Source organism: Fulmarus glacialis, unplaced genomic scaffold (assembly GCF_000690835.1).
Source record: "Fulmarus glacialis isolate BGI_N327 unplaced genomic scaffold, ASM69083v1 scaffold27315, whole genome shotgun sequence".
NCBI lineage: Eukaryota > Metazoa > Chordata > Aves > Procellariiformes > Procellariidae > Fulmarus > Fulmarus glacialis.
In genome coordinates, this window is record NW_009215356.1 from 26,923 (window position 1) to 48,206 (window position 21,284).

General features: G+C 34.6%; 1 protein-coding gene across 1 annotated transcript in view; it reads left to right on the forward strand.

The window, feature by feature from the left end:
• LOC104070542 (chromosome unknown open reading frame, human C3orf67) overlaps window positions 1-21,284 on the forward strand; it is a gene marked incomplete at both ends in the record, with an annotated part of 38,844 nt that overhangs the window by 14,476 nt on the left and 3,084 nt on the right. Inside the window, 3 exons of the mRNA XM_009578914.1 lie at window positions 4,252-4,583; window positions 9,596-10,009; window positions 17,962-18,165. Of these exons, the coding sequence (XP_009577209.1) occupies window positions 4,252-4,583; window positions 9,596-10,009; window positions 17,962-18,165 (950 nt within the window). The remainder of the gene's footprint in view (window positions 1-4,251; window positions 4,584-9,595; window positions 10,010-17,961; window positions 18,166-21,284) is intronic.

Genomic DNA, 21,284 nt, shown 5'->3' on the forward strand with positions numbered 1-21,284 from the left:
TGGCTCCCTGCTTATACTGTGGTCAAAACAACTTATATCAACATGAATCTATCTTATGCTACTCTTTTTCTTATCACCAGGCATTTAGTATCCTGTGCAACCATATCCTGTGGTGATCTTGGGACAGTACTGCACTTGTTCTGCCATTAGATTGAGTAAACATTAATTTAAATTTCATGGGGTGAGGGGAGCTTTCATAGCTGGTCTTATTATCTTAGAGGTTAGTTGCTGCTATTTGTAACAATATCTTTTAGATTTATTATAGAGCTCAAATCAGCATGTCTTCTGTAGTAGGTGTGCAGTACTTTTACAAAGGTAAATTGCTTTTAAGCAAGGGAAAAAATAAAATGAGTGAATATTGTTTATAGTTTGCCAATCTTATGTAATGCTGAAAGCTTTATTAAAATGTTAGGCTGCAATTAGAAGCTTTAGCATAAGTCTGTGTAGAAGAACTAATTAGATGTTTAGGTGATCATTCTTGCATTTATCTTGTTTGCTGCAATGTTGTGATTACATAGTAATTTGCATATTTTGCTAAGAAGATACTCCAAAATGTTCATTACAATTGACATGGAAGTGCTGAGTTAAAAAGAAATTCCAGTATAGTTTGTGGTGGAGAGATAATAGGATTTGGTTTGGTCCAAAACACCCCATATCCTTCACTTGTAGACTATTAACAAAATGCTACTACAGGTTGCAGAAGTTGCTGAACTCCATATCCAGCATAAAATGTCATCTTAAAGCCTTACAGACTTTTTTGTCTTCCCCCCGCATATTTCATTAAGTACTGTGGTATACAAACTAATATTTGCATTTAACTTATTACTAACCCAAGTATATTTCTTCAACATCTCTGGAAGCAAATTTTCTTTACAGAGAAGGTTAGCCTAAAAAAGCAGAATATTCAGGCTAAATACTATACAGACACTAAATCTTTTAAAGTAGTTCTTTATATTTCTGAAGTACTTTTGATCTGAGTAAAAACATTACTTTACTCACAGTGGTGAGTAAAGTGATGTGTAAGAAGTTTTTGGATGTCTGTGTCAGAGGCAGGAGTAGGAGTCAGGAGTTTAAGCTTCTAACTGTCTCCTCTTCTCTAAGCACTTGACAAAAACTGTTACTTATTTTTTCTTTTTTATCTTTTGATACTTAATTCAAAATTGACTTAAAATCACAAAAAATAGTGGTTTAACACCTTTTTTTGTTTCAGAATTCATTATAAAATTGTATCTGTAATGACCTCTGCAAATTAAACAGCAACAACTGCATTCTAGAATGAGAATAGAACAGGTGAGACTGCAGTTAGGGAAGTTGGTTGTTGTTAAGTCAGTAGGCCATAATAAAAATTAAGCCACTCCTCTCTACTCATTCACAGTCCTTTGTGCATAAAAATTAGCAGATTCTCATGAAGTGGGTTATACACTAAATGTATAACCATACCATAGAGGGCTTGTTACAGTGGTCTGAGCTATTAGTGCATATTTGAAAACTGCAAAGACAGCATGATACATATCAAATCTAATTTCATGACAGGGGAAAAGGCCTTCTGAATACTGAAGAAGTGTATGTTTTACATCTTGGTCTTAGTCAAGCTACTGCCATTAAAACCTAGTAAAATGTGTCTAGGTTAAACTGTGGAAAGGTGGGTGCCAGCCTGGTCAGAAGTCAGCAGAGTGCTGAGGTAGGAAAAAAATGCAAAAAATCCAAAAATTTTCTTAGCTAGTTAAGTTTTGAAGATACTTTTTGTTTTGAAAAATGCAGCAAGTTGAAAATGTTAATATCGATGCCTTAGAAAAAAAGAGTTAAGAGCATTTTAGACTTAGCATCCAGAATAGCTGGGGAAAAGATCTCTTTACATACAAGAGAGTTGTCCAGCCAATTGAAGTTTGGGAATAAGTAACATTTTTGTGGCATTTCTGCGTAGCGCTTCCTGGAGTTGCAGATGTGGCAGCATCTCCAAGGCCAAAGACATTCAAAACAATTTCAGGCTTGGTGCGCCAGACTCCTATTGGACAAATGATTGGGTACTTTAAAATACTGATTTAGTGCAAGACAGTTTTTTAATCATGTTAGGTCACAAAATCAATAGGAAAAAAAATTTCCTGAGTCTTTGTTCTCGAGCATCCTAATATTGTGTTCAGCCTCATGTGAAAAGTTAATGAGAACATCCCTCTTTTGTTTCATTTTTATAGGGGAAATGATTACTTCAAAAATGCAGATTATATAGATATTAAAATATAGTAAAAGCATAAAAACTGTGAAGTGTGAGTTCGTGATTAATATTGGAGATGTGCGGACAGAAAATTAGTGGGTTTTCTTATGATTTCAGTTGTTTTATTCACATACAACCTTTCACATGTAATTCCAATTGCCTGATTAAGAAAAATGTTATCAGGAGAGTGTGACACAATCTTGAGTGATCAAAGACAGGAGAATTCTGCTCTAGTATCCTCCTTTGAAAAACTTGTAGTTATTGATCAGAACAAAAGGTCATTGGGTTTACACAAATGAACGGTGGTTCTTAAAAGTTTTGAATAGTCTCACTCATTTCTTGAGGCTCTTGAAAATACTAGTCCAAAATATTTGTAGAATAAATGGCATTACTTACATGTTCATCTTGCAAGTCTTTTTTACTAATTAAAAGCAAAGTGAGATTTCTGTATATTTACAAAATAGACTTTTTTATGTACAATAGACAATTAATCTACTAGATTGTTTTAAACCAGCATGATTATCTAATATAAAAAAAGTTTACTTGAAAAGCCTTGGGGCTTCTAACTATAGCTGGTCTTCATGTAGAGACTGAAAAATAGTCTTTTCTAGGTGCAAGCCATGAATGTACAATATGTGTTAAGTGCGTACATTTCACAGGTTCCTAGTACAAATTACTGTTTAGGATATTAACTGGAGTTTGGTAGCTTTACTAGCTATCTTCAGTAAACTGGAAAAATCACAGCAACCCAGTAAGAAGACAGCTGTTTCTCCTGGCGTTCTCATTCTTCTTTCTTTTGCCTTCATTTTTGGTGGTTCAGACTTACTTTTTCTCCCTCAAAGCTGCTGAATCTGCCTGAATTGAGAATTATCTCTAACAAAACTGAAGAGTAGAATACCATAGTAAACTTACTGTCTTCTGGGACAGCAAGCATTTTATTATTGCAGTGCTTTATTATTTATTATTACATTATTACTTTATTATTACATTTTTAGTATTTTTTTATTGAGCCTTTTTTAATACAGTTGGTGGTAACTTTGTTTTATAGAGCCAGAAAGTTTCAAGATCTAGTGAATAATCCACACCACACTACCTTTAATGAAGATAAGGGAGTATTGCATACTTGAGCAATTCTCCTTTTCTCAGATGCTATTTGAGATTGGTTTTAATCAATCAAATTGACATTTTTTTCTATACCATCATTCCAAAACAGTAAAATATAAGTTAACAATGAGAGTATAAAAATGGCCTTTTCATGTTTATCTGGTGCACTCAATCTTTAAATCCATTTCTGTAGTTTATTGTTTGTTTTAAAATTGGCAGATTAGTAATGCCTGTATTCAGGGAAACTTGGCGAAACAGATATCTTCATACATTTTTCATGTGTCACACTATTTTTCATCAGAGCTGTAGTTTGAAATTGAGATTTAAACCGTAAGTTCTGGACATAAAAGAAAGTGTAGAATTTCAGCAATAAAGAAGGAGCAGATTGTGATATTATAAACATTCCACCAACCATGTGTGATTATTTTTTTTAAATGTCAGCCACAAAAAATGCGTGTAGATGTGGTGCTTAGGGACATGGTTTAGTGGTGGACTTGGCAGTGTTAGGTTAATGGTTGGACTTGATGATCTTAAAGGTCTTTTCCAACCTAAATGATTCTATGATTCTATGCCTATAAAAAAAGGTTAATAGCCAAATTTAACAAAATTATGTTTTTCTGGATTGAAATTCAGTTGAACAGTTTCAAATCTTAACTTTCAGATTTGCAAATTGCAGGCTTGCATGTCATATATCATAGCCTGCGGATTTTTTGAGCTTTGATCTGGAAACGTTTTGATTAACCTTGCCTCACTTAGAAAGCAGCTTGATCTTTTTTGTTGCATCCTCGTCACTCTTCCAGCTGTATAAATCTGATAAGCAGAATGTCTCTATATTATAAAAACTTATTTTGCTGTACAAATTCCGGAGAAAGTGTGTGATCAGGGTAAAATGCAATTTACATATTTGGCATTAAAATAAACATCGTATGTTTCAGATGAATGGGTGTTTCCAGAAAGTTTCACTGAGAGTATTCAGTTGGATAGGAGTGAGCAGTTCATAGCTACTGAAGACTCAGCCTGCCATAATTTAACCCCACCACAGAATGCCTCTGTTGAACATCACAGCAATGAAACAGGTGATCACCAAGTGAATAATAAAGAGATTTTCACATTTTCATCAAGACCTCAATCAGCTCCTCATGGGAAGTCTCCAAATATGTCACCAGAATGTTGCATTTTCCCTTTGGATTTGAAGCAAGACAGTAACAGAGTACATGGGAGAACCCAAATTGAAGGTAACTTTCAAGCAACCGACAGCAGTGAAGAGGTAGGCCACTTTGTACATGTAATTCTTGATAAAGTAGTCTTCATCTTAAAACTCCTAGGATGAGATTCTGTCTTCAAGCTAGACAGAGAGGATAAATCATCTTTTCCCCCTATACCTACAGGTAGATTTGTCTTTGTCAGGTTGCTGGATACAGGAGTGAAAATGCAGGTGTACCCTCTGTAACAAGTGGACAAAAGAAACCTAACTCTCTGTCAGCCTTTATGCTAACAGAGAAATGTGAGTATAGTGCATCATTACAACAAAAAAGATTTTAGGAAAGCCTGCATCATAGATTTGAGCAGGACGTAAGTCCGTTATGGTTGAGCAAGAGTGCAGTAAATAAGGCTTCATTGTGCCTTTTAAAACTGTAAGCAGAGACTGTTCTGCTCACAAACGTTGAAAGTGAATTAAGAAATTTCAGCTTTTTATCGTGACTTGATGATTGGTATTTCTGCTTTATATCCTGTCTGAGTTGTGTCAGCATCATTCTTTTGTGATGTGGAAATCTTTCAGCAATAAAATTAATGAAAGAAATGAAATTTTTTTTTAACAAATGTATCAGCTGATACTATCTAGAAATTCAGCAAATTGTGAATGCACTGAATAGTTGCATTGTGTCGTTACAGTAACTGCTAAAAGTTTCTACCTGTATGAACGTTCTAGTGTATTTCATTTTTAATTATAAAATCTGTTTCTTAACATTCTAATCTGTTGCTCATAACTGAGAAATAAAATGCAACCCAGTTACATAATAGGAAGATGGACTGAACTTAACAGAAATACTGCTCTATATTCTGTATTTCTGAGAAACGGAATTGCTGATGCTAATTATAAGAAATAAAAACTTTCTCAGTTTTTTTTCCCCTGTAGTTTTGGGGATTTTCACATTATCTGGGGCAGTGTATTATTTATTAACTTAAACCCATAAGACTTTGTTATTTCAAACAAAGTTCCAGAATTTCAGAATTAAATCAGTTTTAGTCAAGCTAATAGTTCATGAGCAGTGCTATATGGGATACCATTCTGAAGATACAGAACTGTTTGGATTTCAAAGAATTTCTTTGTCTGTTGTGCTCATGAAAAGCCTAGAGGTTACTGTAGAAGCTAGGTTAAGAAAATATTTCCATAACATAAGAATTATGGAAGCTTTCCAGCACTGTCGTTTACTCAGCTTCAATAGTTTCCAATGTGATTGCATCGGGGGGGGCAGGTATTAAAGTCCTTTGTAAAGATATGTCTCCAAAGCAGTGTAAAAATGGCAAACAAAAATTCCTGAACAAGTAACAAACAGTGAAAGTCATGCTATGGTAAGTGAGTGAAAACAAAGTGTCTTTCAAAACACAGCGCATATGGCATACTTAACGATGAACTATAAAGCAAGACAAAGTTATATAAATTAATCAAAAGCTAAATTAATCATTAAACTTTGCTGGTGCCTAAGCCTTTATTGAAGAAGATAGGTAACCTTCCATGCCATCATCCAACCCTAGAGATCCAGAGCCAAACGCACAGAGAGAAAGCAGTAGCCGAGTACTCCTGATTTTACAGCACGACAACATTGGGGCACAACATTAATGGCCATTCTAGAGGCTTGATGCAAGAGAGACTGATAGAAGTTCCCTATCTTTTTTTAAAAAGATTGACGGTATTATATAAACTAAAAACTTTTCTTTGATTATATGCCAGAGGTGTGCTAGGGAACAGCCTTTGTTTCATTCATTATCTTTGGATGCAAACTGCATTAAATAGTACCAGCACTTCAGCTGGAGTTGCATTAGACTTACAAAGCTAGAAGATAATTACATTAAACAAGTCTACAGCATGCTAACAAATTATGAAGACTTTTTTTCTCAGTCTAACTACTACATTAGTAATTCATAGTTAAGCCTTTCTTTCATGTGAAAGAAGTCACTGAACCAACAAATTACTTCACAGTCACATTTTGCCCATATTCATCCTCTTCCTTGTACAGATACATTCTGTGTTGCTTCTTGAAGTCAGCTTTATAGTGATAGTCTGGATACACATTTAATATTCAGATTGCTCTACTTTGCATTACTGAACTAAACTAGAAAACAGTTTTATTTCAAGCACTGAAAATACAGGAAAGAGGATCCTGGAAAAGCTGTGACAGCTGAATATAAGACAGCTAACTTAGTAGTATCTATTTTGGCACAATTTGAGGTATCTTTGCAAAATTACCAAAATTCTTTAGCCCAACCATAACACGTTTCCCAGTTTACTTCACTTATATGACAAAATATTTATTTGACTAAGTTATGCTGAATTTTGCAGTGCTTTTTAAAAATACATGTTAATCTTACAGGCTGAAATAAGCTATGTTACAGGTTTTCACACTATTATTGTTTCTCATGGTCATTGTATTACAGCTTTCTTTGAAATTCAAATACATTATGTTTGTATATAACACACATGGATATGTGCACACTCTTGAACTATATCAAATAAAATAGATATCTCAACCTACAATTTAAATAATTGCATGTAAGCATAAATTGCCTTTCTCCTGGAAAATATAAGTAAAACAATTTTAATTAAAAAAATATATTATTTTGCATATCTTTGTAGTTTAAATATCTTGGACTGGTAAAAAGTCCAAAAGTTCCAGAAGTTTTTCTTGGGTTTTTTGTTACTGCCTCACAAATTCAAGAATTACAGTTAAAGGGGCTAAATCGCAGTTTCATCCTAGTTTACATTTGAAGTTAGTGGAGCTGCAAAGCAGAATTATGTACTTTTTTATTAAATCTGTGGAAAAGCAGTATTACCTACAAAAAATACTAATTGTAAAATATGAGACAGGTTATGCATTAGGATCAATTTCAAATAAGTGAACATTTACTCTCTTTATGTTGTATATACTAAGAGCCGTAAGATATGCACAATAACTGCTAGAATTATACGGTTTATGTAACTTTGGGCTTTTGGGGTGGAAATGTTTCAGCCTGCAAACTGAAAACAGCAAGTATTTATAAATTCCCTTTAGTGGTTTCTAATTAGTCACTGAAATAGTTCAATGCTGTTATTTCATTATCAGAGTCAAATAATCAGTAAAGGATAAAAATTGCTTCTTCTCTTGGAACCATTCACCATCAAGTGACTTATTTTGTAATTATATGAATGTCCATGCTTTCAGCTCAAATTTCTGTCAGAGACTTTGTATAATTAAACTTGTCATGGCAGCATTTACAGTTTCTGTCAAACCCAGAGCAAAACCGAGAACTCTTGCTGTTTGCAAGAGTTGTGTCACTGTAGCAGGTGTGACCACATGTCACATAATGCTATCAAAAATCCTGTTTTAAGTGTAACAGGCAAGTTCATCAATGAAGCCTTCAGTGAAGAAATTGAGAATTTTTCTGTCCTTATACGATTCAAAGAATAAAGGAATAAGATTAAATAAGATAATGTACCTTTACAAAGGCTGATAGATAATTTCACTCTGATACCTCAGTATTAAAGCTCAGCGTACAAAGGAACTATATCCCATCTGCTCCTAGTAGGTGGCCCTCTAGAGTCATTAGAATGATCTTCTTAAAATTACAAAATTGCAAGAGCAACCAGTTTTATGTATCCAGAACTGCTCATCTGCATGTTCTTTCAAGGAATACAATACGTCAGTAGAAGTGCTCATTCCTCAGGAAAATCATTCTAATCTTCAGTTTACATATGCTGCACTATAGTTAATCAAGCAAACCTTATTGATGTTTCTGGCACCATTTCATGATCTAGCATTTAACAAATTATTCTAGGACCTAAATATATATAGCTGAAGAGACATGGAAAGGTGGGAGGTATTTAAGCTTCAGATAATTCAGAGTTATCTATTTATCTCCAATGTGTGAGGAAAAAATAGTGTTTTCTTTAGTAATCTTCCACCTTAAGTTAACCTAACTTAAGATGGGTTTCCAGCACAGATTTTAAGTTAACTTACAGCAAATAAAAATCAATGAAAAAGAGAGAAATACAGATTTGTGTTTCAAGGAAATTACTAAATGAGGGAATAAAACTATAAACTTCCCAAACATGTATCATTAATAAAATTGAGGGATTATTTTCTTCTTTTTCATTCTGTGTAATCCAGTCCTGGACTCACTGAAGTCAGTAACAAATTTGGATCGCTTTCATTTGCAGTATGACTCCACCTTGGCTATGAGAGGCATACTGAAGATAATATTTCAGTGTCTTACTGAATCTTGCAATACATACTGCCTTCTATCCAGTGTGGTAGCATATGGCAGAGGACCCGCATGATGAGGTGAAGATGAGGCCTCTCTCATCCTTTCTTCCTTGAGAATAAGAACATTGAGGCAAACACTAGATGTGTTTCCCCAGTATTTTTCTTCCCGTGTGTCGGACTTGCTATTTGTTGTTGAGATGGGGTATGAGTGAACATCATACACTTGATTCATGGAATATTTTGCAGAGAGATTGTTAGAAGCATGAATATAAGGTTAACAAACTAACCTCCAAAATTCTTAAATTATATTCAAATGGTACTGAATATGATATTCAGTGATATTACCAGAGGTGAGCAAATTGATCTTAGCAGGAGTTACTCCTTCTACTTTTAAGTTGAAGATGCGATGTGAAAATATGGAATATTAATAATTCAATGAAAAGACATCATTGTCATGGACTTTTTGCTTACTTTTGGTTTATAGTTGTAATAAATTTTATTGAAATTATGATCATCCTGTAACACACAGGTTTAAGAGGTTACCAGCATTCGAAATTTGGGCCGACATTTTGAAAAGTGTGATATTGCCTCCTTCTCCTCCTCTTTTTACTTTCTACTTTTCACTACTTGAGATGTAAGAATATGTTTATGGTATACGCAATGTAGTTGCCAGGAAGAGCAGCTGGTTTTCAGAATCCTTGCAAATTTAGAATTAGGCAGCAGAGATTAAAGAGCCATTTTGAAATTTTAAGGTTATGTAAAACTGTATTGTGTGATGATGAGAGGGAATCATTCTTGCTTTGTTTTCTAAATTTAGGATGACAGCAATGAATTCATCCAGGGTACTGAGAACCTTGAGATCAGCCACAGGAGGCAAGGAACATCTGATTCAGCGTTTTTTAAGGAGATCCCATTAAAGAGGATGTCATGGAGAAATGAATACTGGAAGAATGAGGGACACAGCAAACATAACCTCGAAGAGTCCATCTTATCAAAACCACAGAGTTCCACTGTGAGAAAAACAGATTCTGTTAGCTCTCAGAGAAGCTTAAAGCCTACCCTTTCTCTTTCTCCAACTGGAAGTAAATCTGAATTCTTTAAAGTAACTCCAGATGGATCTGAAAAAACTGAAATATATGAAGGAGTTTCTGGTCAGTTAAAAAGATCCATCAGTAAAAAGTCTCTCAAGAAAAGCTCAAGAGAAAATTCATGTCTGACAACACAAACTTGTGTAAGTGATTTTTACTTTGAAATTAAATTATTAGATTGTATAGGAAAGCTATATTAGATATACCCATTGTCATGAAGTGAGAAATGGTACGTCTTTCATCCAGATATATTCTGGTTTCATCATAACAGTATTTACTAAGCTCAGTCTGTTGAAAGCTGATTTTGTACTTTTTTGTGGCACACAAAATGGTACTCCAAATAAAACAGAAATCACAGAGGTTTATAGATAAAAGGAGGTCTCATTGAGCAACTCACATCTTGGAAATATGTGTTAGAAAGTAGTTTGGGGCTGAAAGATTACAAAGGAAAATTGATAGATTTTGAATTGATATATTAACGAGTGACCATAGAAAGAGTTTCAATCTAGGTACTTTGTAGTCTCTCTGCGACAGCCCTGAAAAATAATAAATTATGTGATTGAGGGCCAGCAGTAAGGCTGTGTCATAGGCTAAATTGCCAGGCTACTAAAGGAATTGTTATATTCACAAAGTGTTGTTTTATTCCTGGTTTTTTCTTCCTGGATTCTCCTTATGGAAACGTGCAGTAATTCGAAGAACGAGTTCGTCTGAAGCTAATAATGTTCTTAAATATTTCCTAATAGCTAATTCCTGTCTTTTCAGCTTATAATGATGTGCTTTGAATCAGGAACTGGAGCTTAAGGATCAAGCATATTCTGTAAATCACAAATGAGGCAGTATGTTACTGTTCCATGTTTTTGGATAGAATCCTTTTGGGCTTAGAATTACTGCAGATCCATATCTTTTAACATGAGACCTCTTCTCTAAATGTGTTATGAGTAGATTAGATTTATTCCTGAGCATCTGAGAGGGGAACAGGCCTCTTTAGGCTTCAGAGATCTTTTTTTCACATGTCAGCTAATACCCTATGAGACCAAAGACTTACATAGCATCTTCTGTACAGCAGCGATCAGTTGTAGATGGCTAGGGAAAAAAAACAGAGCAAAAAAAAAAAAAAAAAAGGTCAGAGCAAGCATCCAGCAATACCTTGCCAGTGTGCCCTGCAAGCTTCCTTCCAGCAGTCCATAGCTTAGCAATTTCTTCAGTGAAAGATGTTGGCTTTGTGGTAAATAACTGGTGGTGGAATTTTTTTCCACAGATTTGTGTATCTGTATGGCCTTTGCCTTGTGACAGTGAATTTCAGTGTTTAACCGCTATTTGTGGGAAAAAATACGTATCTTCTTTTATTTGTTTTGAATGCACTGTCTCATTCCTGGTGCTTTCTCATCCTTGTGTTTGTTATAAGAAACAATGAATAATCTTTTTTTTTTTAATTATTATTTTTACCTATGCCACTTACTACTTGATGGCTGTATATCATATTCCCCTGCAATTGTCTCTTCTATACGTCAAGGAGTTTTATGGTATTTAGTCCAAGGATTGCTATTTTGTGATTTTTCTTTTTTTTTTTTTTTTTTGTCATTTTTACCCAAGGATGTTGTTGAATCTAGCTACTGCATGATCATAGGAGTGGGTTTTGGATAGTAGTATCTTGAACCAGGTGTTGCACACTGCTGAGGACCATAAGAATAGACACGTCTCTTTTTTGTGACTCTATGAAGCAGTTATGTATTCTTTGGAAAAATTTACCTGCAGTAATGTCTTGCAACATGACATACACCTCGTTTGCATGAAGGAAATGGACGTCTTCCATCCTTACTGTGTTTTCTGTCCTTGTAGCTTGTCTCATCTGCTATAGGATGCTGCAGTCAGCAGTCCAGTCAGGGGGATGTGCTGTCACTGTGCTATGGGAATTTTAGTCTGTAGCGATTCTGTTACTTGTTGATACAGTTAGTTTTAGTTATCTGATTTGACAGCATCTGTGAAAGGGGAAGCAGTAGTGACTACTTCCATGGGACAAGGTTGCTACTGCTGGGGCAGGGTCATCATGCAGAATGGTTCTACCTATCTACTTTTGGCTGCTATGGCTGCTGAGGGTAGAACACGCTGCAGCTAGTTGTGGATATAGAAATCTGGGCGTTGGGCTAGGAAGAGCAATCCAAACTGGGCATCAGATTAAAGAATAGTGTCTAGGAAAGCATACGTTCAGTGTTTCTGTGTATCTTTGGTAGGGAAATGCACATACTGCCATGCCACTGATGCTTCAGTGCTTTTTTGTGAAACGAGTCTCTTTTAGTACTGGTGTAGGGGTTGGATTTTATGCATCTCTCAGTCTTGTGAGATAGTCTCTCTGATTGAGTGTTCTAGAAATCTCTTCCTGTATTCTACAAGTAGCTTATTGGATTGTTTAAAGGTCTTGCACTTTTCCTGATAAAAACAGAACATCTTTTTCCATGAAGGGTGTGGAGACTCGTTTCCTTTGGGAAGGAAGCAGATTAGGGGGAGGCAAGCGCAATGAAATACAATAATGCAGGTGAAAATCGGAAGCAGTGCTGAGACCTTATGGTGATGAAAAATATCAGTGGCTGGTGATCTTAAAGACAACAACAACAACAAAAATTTAAAAAGCAGAGAAAGTCCTACCAGCATATGTTCTATGTATTTCTTATTCGGAAAAGATGTTAGAATTCCCACTAGTAATGTAGAAAATGTGGAAGAATGCAATGCATGTGGTTTTTTGTATTTGGGAAGAAGTAAGATAATGTTTCTGTAATTTTTAGTGATAGGAAAACCCCAGTTGATAGTGATAATCTGATTCTCTGTTTCTTAGATGTGTTAATATCCATGTATCTGTCTGTAAGTGTATAATAAAATTTGTTTACATTTTACATTCCCTTTCCCTCCTAGTTTTATCTATAGGAATTTATTTTTTCAAGTTTCCAGTAACTAATCACATTTTTGTGATTAAATGTATTCCTCCTTTTTTTCCTGATTCTTTTCAGTTTTGGAAAATTGTTCCACTTAAAAATCAACTATGTTTATTAATAATCATAACTGTAATCTATTTGTTCATAACAAAAGAAATGATATGTTGATTACTTTTCTAAAAGATGTTATCAGTGCTTAATGCAGTGATCAACTTTGTGCTGTAGAACATAACTAAATATAGACTACCTAGGCGGATTGCAATTAAGTTTTTAAAGTGTTAGATATATTTTACAACATTTTTGTGATTTTTTTTTTTTTTTTTTTAAAAGATGAAGGAAAAGAGCGATCATTTTTCCTCTGCTCGATAAATAGTTGATTACTAAATTAGACAGTAGGGATATTACCATACTGCACTTGTAGCTGTAAAGGTATTGCACATGTAATTTATTGCTTGTAAGTATTTTTTGCAAGGACAAAGCCTATTATCAATGTATAGAAACTTAGGAGTTACAGACTTTGTTTTATTGCTACAAAATATAAGATGAAAGTATCTGGCAGATTTAGCTCTCATGTTTGATTTGATCAAGTAATAAAATTTTCCATCCAGAAGCCTTTTCTTGGAGTTCTTTTGATATTTCTTTTTGTACTAGGCCACGGTCAAAATTTGGAGCCAAATGTGAGTGCCACTGCCTGCCTTTTGAACAGTGGTTGTTTATATTAGAAAGTATGTTCACCTAGCACTTATAGAACAAAGTCAAATATATATTTTTATTCATCTTTATTAAGAATATTTCCAATAATTTTAAAACTAATATAATAAGCTATTTTAATGTGGCCTTTTTCTGACCACATACATATGTAAAGCTTTTTTGTATCTGCTGGAGCAGTTTTGCAGGAAGAAACTAGTATTCTAGGTCCCCACAAGTTTCAAGCAAAGAAGTGCTGACATGTAATATTGTTAACTACAGTGAGAAAACACTGGATTTTTTTTGTTGGCTGTGGGCATGTAATTATTTTATTTCCGTTTTGAAACACTGTTCATTGTTTTAAGAATTATGTATGAAAGGATAGTTTCGTATGAAAGGGTATTAGAGTGAGAGTTTACAGAGAAGTAATCTGTTCTAATCTGCTCATACAGAAGACTGGTAAAGAAAAAAAAAATGCTTAACCGACTCTTCCAGCAGTCGATTTGCTAACTACTTCATACACTTTAAGGACCTGGTTGCTTGCAATGTTTTAGTCATGTATGTTTTAATAGAGTTCTCTATTATTAAGTTCAAATATTTTTAATTAAGAAAGAAGGACAGCCCTCTGGGTAATATTGCAAGTGTGTAGATAGCTGGTGAAGTTTTTCACACATATAACTACATTCAAACAATTCTGAATAAATCATTTGAACTTAGAAGAATACAAATGCCATTATATATGAAAAAAATCCTTTAAACAACAGGTTTTGTCAATCTAGCAAAAGTTTTACGCCCTTAATAAAAATACTTTATCATAAGGGGAGGATATGCAAAAAGACAAGATAAGCTTTTAATTACTAAATGAAATACTAATTTTAGACAAATTTGAGTATTACAAAATTACTTCTTACATCAAAAGTTTCTCCTAAATTACAAAGTGAACTTAATCTCAAATTCAATTTTCAAATTCTCTCTTTGAAAATTGGCTAAGACAATATAAAATTTGTGAAGAGGCTTTTTTGTAGTAGTCATCTGAAGCTACAGAATAAATAGTCCAAACTATTTCTCCTTTATTACAAGGAGTTTATTGTACAGGATGTTTAACACAGAAAATTGTCACAACATCTATTCTCCTTTCTGAGTATGGCATTTCTAGAGAGAGACCATTACAAGAAAAGAAAACAGAATGACAGTTTGAAATAAGCTGGGGGAAAAAACAACAAATGTTTTGAATTGTTTTGTAAAAATTCCAAAAATCTATGCATTTTTCTTCATAGATGTAAAGGAAAAGACAAGCAGGGTTGGGCAATGTTTTGCCTTTATTAAAAAGAGAATGAGAAAAATGTTCTTTCAATGCTTAGTGCTTTTATTCTGCATAGCACTAATTCATGCTGTCATTTTAATGACTGCATGCCAATTGCTTCTTATAAGAGGTAAGAAAGATAAGCCGAATCTTCTCTTATAATAATCAAACAAATGCAGAAGGCTTCTATATAGGAAAATTAACAGGAAATCAGCATCTTCAGTATGATCAATAAAAGTTGTAGCAGCTGTAGATCTGGTAGAATACTAATACATCAGAGCAAAGCAGACTTTCCAGATGTAACATAGCAAGCTTCATATGAAATGAACAAATCACTAATAGTAACTGAGCTAGTAACGTACATTCAGTAAGAGTCCAGAGAAAACATCACGTATTATTTTAGGTTTAAAAATGGTAATAATAATCACACTATTCAGGAAGGAAGCTTGGACCTCAAAAGCTGGAGGTAAAAAAGGGGTGGCAGCTGTGCTAACAGCTTCTGTCATCTTCTTATACCTTGTACAAAATGGCAGACCACATTTATCTGTGCCAAAAAGTAGCCTCTGAGTGCTTGAGGTGATTCCATAGGAAAAATCTTTGCAAAGACATTTGACTTAAGAATTTGAGATACATAGTAAAAAAATCAAAAATGTTTGCAATAGGCTTTAGAATTAATTGTCTTTTTCACAAAGATTTGCATACATGCACATGCAACTGTTTCCATGTGAGCACCCTTCAGTCAGAAATCCTGTTTTACGTGATATATTTACCTGCTGATTGTCAGCTTGCAGGCACACTTCCCATCAAAGGTGGTTTACTTTGTTATTTCAGTGATAATTTTCTTTTTGATCAGTTATTTGCAATAGATGGCTTTAAGTGAAATCTAATATCATGGTAGTCAGAAAGAAATGTCAAAAATATGATAGAGTTGCTACTCCCCAAAACTTAATGTTGGGCAGCAATCTTTACTGAATGGTACTTAATTTCTTAACTAGAATTAAAATAGGAAGCATTATTTTACATATTATTGAGATAATAACTGTTAATTTCTTTTAAGGCACCCATGAGGAAATAAAAATATGATACGTGTTTTTATTCTAAAACTATTTTTGCAAATACATAGTAAAATATTCTAGAGCTTGAGCTGAAATCAAGGTTCTGTTCATTGCATGATGCCATTACGTGTATTGTTAAAAAGGAAGAGTTTCTCCATCTGCCCTTGATCCAAAATTTCTGTCCAGCGTGCATTGTATTGCACATCCTAAACTTGGAGTTCAGCACTGTGAATGAATCTATAAGCATGTCCCCAGTTAAACTTCTGGAGAGGAAATAAGTAATGTAGTATCCTTCATTATCTGGCTTTGCTTGATCCCAAGGATAAAAAAAGCTTGCAGGAAAAGGGATCAGACAGGCAATAATGCTTTTGTGATTCCCAGAAAATATGGAAGGTATATGGAAGTCCCTAAAACAGAAAAAAGTACTGTGTGTCACTTGAAAATAACCTCCTTTTTCAGCAGTGTTGTCTTTCTTGTGAAAAGTGAGCACTTTGCATGTGAAACACTAAGCAATATACATTAAAATCTAGGATATATACATATCATCTTGTATGATTTCCTTAAAATAAGGAAATCATCATCCAATGTATAACATCTTTGTGGGCTGTATGTGTCATACCTTTGTGGAGCTGAATAATTGAACCTATATAATATTTTGTTAATCGGTTGCATATATTCATGAGTGGTTTTAAAAGCAAATGTCATGGTTGTGTGATGTCATAGCCTGAAGGTATTGAACGTTGCTCTACTATTTCTCTTACTAAGATAAAGCTGCAGTTCAAGTTTTCCTATGTCTCAGGTGTGACCAATTCATGATTATAATCCACATAGAAGACTTAGATATGTGTCTCATATACATAGGAAGAAGGCAGAGGAGATTGTAGTAATAACTCCACCGTGTAATATTTCAGTATGTCTTCTGGTGGTAAGGTGACTTTTGTACCCCCAGAAGACACACTGAAACATTACACACTGGATTGCATAGCAGGAAAAGCCAGCAAGGTTCGTACCACTAGTACTGCTGACTTGCTTGTGTTCTTGAGATCTTCAGTTACCCTGTACCTCCCCACAGCAAAACAGGCTGTGAAATTGCCTCTTCTGCCAGGAACATGATAAACTCCTGGTCTAAACACGCCATTCTCTTCACTAGAATCAAAGCGCTGTCCCTCTTTGGGATACTGTTACATAGTGTCTTGCAGCCCACTGGCCATATTCCAGTGATCTAAATCCTCTGAAGTCCTGGTCACTACTTCGATTCACTTTTCAAGCAGAAATGCTTTGTAATTCCATTCAGAACCAAAACTAGAGGCCTCAAGTATTAGACCTGTTCCTCTGTGAAACAGCAATCTGTGTGCGCCCTTTAAAAAAAGGGAAAGTTTTTCTTAAAGGAGTTCTTTAAACAAAGATGATGCCACAGCAGGTTGGGTGAACTTAAACAATCTTATCCTGAGGTTTTGTGTGAGGCGTAAGTACAAACTGCAAAATAATTAATACATGTTTTTAGCTTTTGGCCTGTGTATCAAGTTTGATACAACAGTTAGAGTTACATTAACAAGTCAACCAATGAGTATAAAGAAAAATGAAAATACAGTGATGTTTATTTTAAAATGTATATGCTAGCAAGTTACCAAAATAACTTTTAAAATTTAGTGCTGACGTGTGTAGCTTTCCAGAGAAATTTTATGCTGTGCTTGACAAATAACTAAATATTATGTTTATGGTGTTTATGATACTATGATAACTGTGTGATTGGGTTTATTTCAAGATTTGCATTTAATGCTTAAGCAATTTTAGCTGCTGGATTTTTGAACTTCTGAAAGCCTGCGTTTATCTTCTGTTTTTAATTGCAGTGGAACAGCAACTTCATCAAACACCCTGGATCCAAACCGCAGTGCATAACAGTGTTTGTGTTCTTCCTTCCTGTGATTATGTGTGAATATGCTTGATCTTTATAGCTGAACAGAAATCTGTTAACTAATCTTTTCTAGTAAACATTTTGTTTCTCTTTTAGTATTGTACCTTCCTGAAGATTCCCCAAGAGATTCTCCAAGGTATCTGTTTCATTCATATATTCTGTTCCATGATCCTGTCTATGTTGTTGACTTTTCCATTTTATTTCACAGGAGTATGACTGGGAAAATTACCAGTTAAATAGACTGAGTTCATCTGAACTACAGATGCTGGCTAGCATGAAGAAACAACAAAATGAAGAATTAAGGGATACTGGGATCTCACATGGGCTGAGCGCATCACAGATAGACAACTGCAATGTTAGCATAAGTACAAGCAGTGATGATACAGCAACCTGGAACTCTTGTTTCCCACCAGTAAGTCTAAACCCACAGTATTTTCTCTATGTAGTTTCTATCAATTCTGAGACTCGGGGGTCTTGAATGTTAAAATTTCTTTGAGTAGCTGTGAAACTTAAGGTATCATTACCAAACATTTTGTAGAACTTACTGAGTGAACCACGCAACCAAAACACATGCACTTCCAGCAGGTTCTGTAGTACCATGGAAGAGCAAATCTATTATATGTATTCCTTCCTAGAATCCTGAATAATCATGTAGGCTGTACAGCTTGTCACAATAGTGGCTGACAACCTGCAGGTGTGTGATATAGTACTTAAAAATAGTTCCAAAATGAATGAAACCCGGATATACCAGTCAGCAACTGCATTACAGTGTGAGTAATGGAAAATAATTGCTTCTTACAATGATAAAGTCTCATTACTGAAAAGCTGACTCTTTAAAGGACTGAAGCAGGAGAACAGCGGCAAAAAGCTGCAGTAGTTCTGAGCACTTAGTATGTGATCCTTCTGTATTTTACACCTTGGATCCTTATTTGTCCTGGTACAAAGTGGTACAAAATCACACACAGCTGCACTGTGTGACAGAGTACTGTTATAAGAAGCAGAGGAGTATTTGTTACACACCACCGAAGAGTATTGAATGTATGAAATCACAGAATAACATTCTAGGAACAATATAAACGTACTTGCAGGAGCTGCTGTAAAACTAGATAACCTCATACTCCATTTATATCTCAGCAACATAGTTCTTATTTTATTATAGGTGAAACAATAATAAACAATGAATGTGGCTTAAGTAAAGCACACAACACAACTCTCAGAGGTGGATCCAATGTTAGAAGAGGAAGCACTGCTGTGTTGCCCCAATATAAACTATTGTAGAGTAAATGCTCTAAAATGTTAGGTGCAAATTACCTCCAGGGATCTATAGGGCCCAAATAGAGGCCTGTAGTAGCAATCTTCCATAGTGAATGATCAACACAGCATTGAAGCTTTGTGGTACACTGGTAAATGAAGGTTTCAAATGAGAAGAGATGTATCAATGAGTGCGTAATTGTACAAATAAGAACTTGGTTTACAGAGTAATATTTTGCAGGATGTCAAAGAAACATTAGTTGGTTTTAACTATTTGAGATACGTCAACATTACACATTTAGTTGATTTCATCATATTTCCAATGTGTTTTCTCAATACTCACTACATAGACTCAAACATGGTGTAAATCTGCAGGACTGGACAAATGGAACTCAATTAAATAAAGCGAATAGCAGTCTCATTAATTTTTGAGTAGTTTAATTATAAGGAAATTTATAAGAATATTTAGATACATCAGGTTTGGTTAATACAAATTACATGACTAAAACAAAATGAACTTTTAAAGTAAAATGTACTGCTCCAGTATTCAGTGAAGCACAATGTGATTGCAAAGACGGTTCTTTGATCTCACTGCCTTGATCAGCTTCTGTAGCTTCAGCCTAATAGCATCAGTCTAAAGTGTTTAGATATAATAGGTTAGTCATTTAAATTGTAATTTAATATAGCTGTAGTTTTTCATAATAGTCCTTTGTGACCATCTTTCTCTACATAAATCAAGTGTAAAAGGCAAAATATTTGTCTTTGAGAGAGAAGTTTTTCAAATTTCATTCAGTGTTGGTGTGTCTTACACACACAGCCTTGTCAGTTTCTGCTCTGCATATTGCAAGGTGGGCATTGAGGTTTTAAGATTTAATGGCAAGAACCTTGTTTCCAGGAAGAGATAATTTAGAAAGCAAACCTACCTTTCTCAGACAAGGACTAACCACTTAGTCCCTTGCTACAACAAAGACCGCTGAAATTCAGCTTCAGCGGTCTTCCCTACTCGTATACCTCTGCCTTTACACAAAGAGATTCTGTACCAGTACAATGTTGCTTAGTCCACTGTATCTATTGATTCTATTTTCGTTTCCGAGATAGCTGCCACAGCACTAGCTATTCATAGATGTGGTACAAGTTTTTGGAGTATGGATTTGTGTGTTTAACACTGCTTGATGTAATTCTGTTCCCATATTTGGAAAAATGCATAGTAGTCATGTAAGGGTGATAATTCATTTTCTAGACCTTTAATATCTAAGAAGGTTATAAACAGCATTTATTAGGGAAGGTGATTGTTTAATCATCCCAAGTTCTTTAACAGAGAAGCTTTTAAAGGAGTAATTGGGGGCATTTTTGGTATGCTGGTGTTAAATTTTAGTATATTTCGATATGCTTACAACATTTCAGAGTGATGATGCAGTGCCAGTATTCAAATGGGTAGCTGAAATGAAAAAGTTAGTGTAGGCCAGTTAGTCTGATGTCATTGTCAAAACAGTGAAAAATCTGGTGTGGGATTCAGTTAACAGATTTAAAGCATGGTAATGTGGTTAATGATATTCGTTTTACAGAAAATATGTCCTGTTCAAAAAAATCTAATTTTCTTGATAAAGTTACAATTGATAAGGGAACTGCTTAGATGTAACATGTTAAGACCATTGTAAATATCTGTTTAAAGATGAGCAGCATACAATATTGATAAAGCACACCTTGAATGAATTTAGAACTGGTCAACTGACAAATATCAAAAGCAATCAGCAGGGAATTATCTGTGAGTAGAGTATATTCAGAGGGACCCACTTCACGGTTTATTCAGTTCTAGATCTGATGTTGTTCAGTGTTTTTTACTGGTGATCTACAGTTTAATAGCCTGTGATATACATATGGTCATGAGTTGATCTAATTCTTCCCTCTAGTTTTCAAATCTATAAATCTGTCAGATAATTTCATATAGCTGTTTTCAGTGAATCCCCACACATAGACTTCACATGTGCAGTAAATGTGTTACTGTATCCATAGGTAGTCTACGTAACTGAGAGATCAAAATGCAGTTTAGTTGGAGTGATTAGAACACGTTCGAAGGTTGTTCTTCCTGGATTTCAGTCTTCTGCCATGCATGATCTTGGTGTAAGACCTAAAATGAGTAAAGTCATCGTTTCTTCAGCTTCCAGTTTTTACCAAGATGTGTTCCTTTTATATATATTTATTCCTTATATATATTATGTAAAAAATATATGTGTAGAATAAAAGCAGATTTGTTTTTATGTTGCTGATCTTTAGTACCAC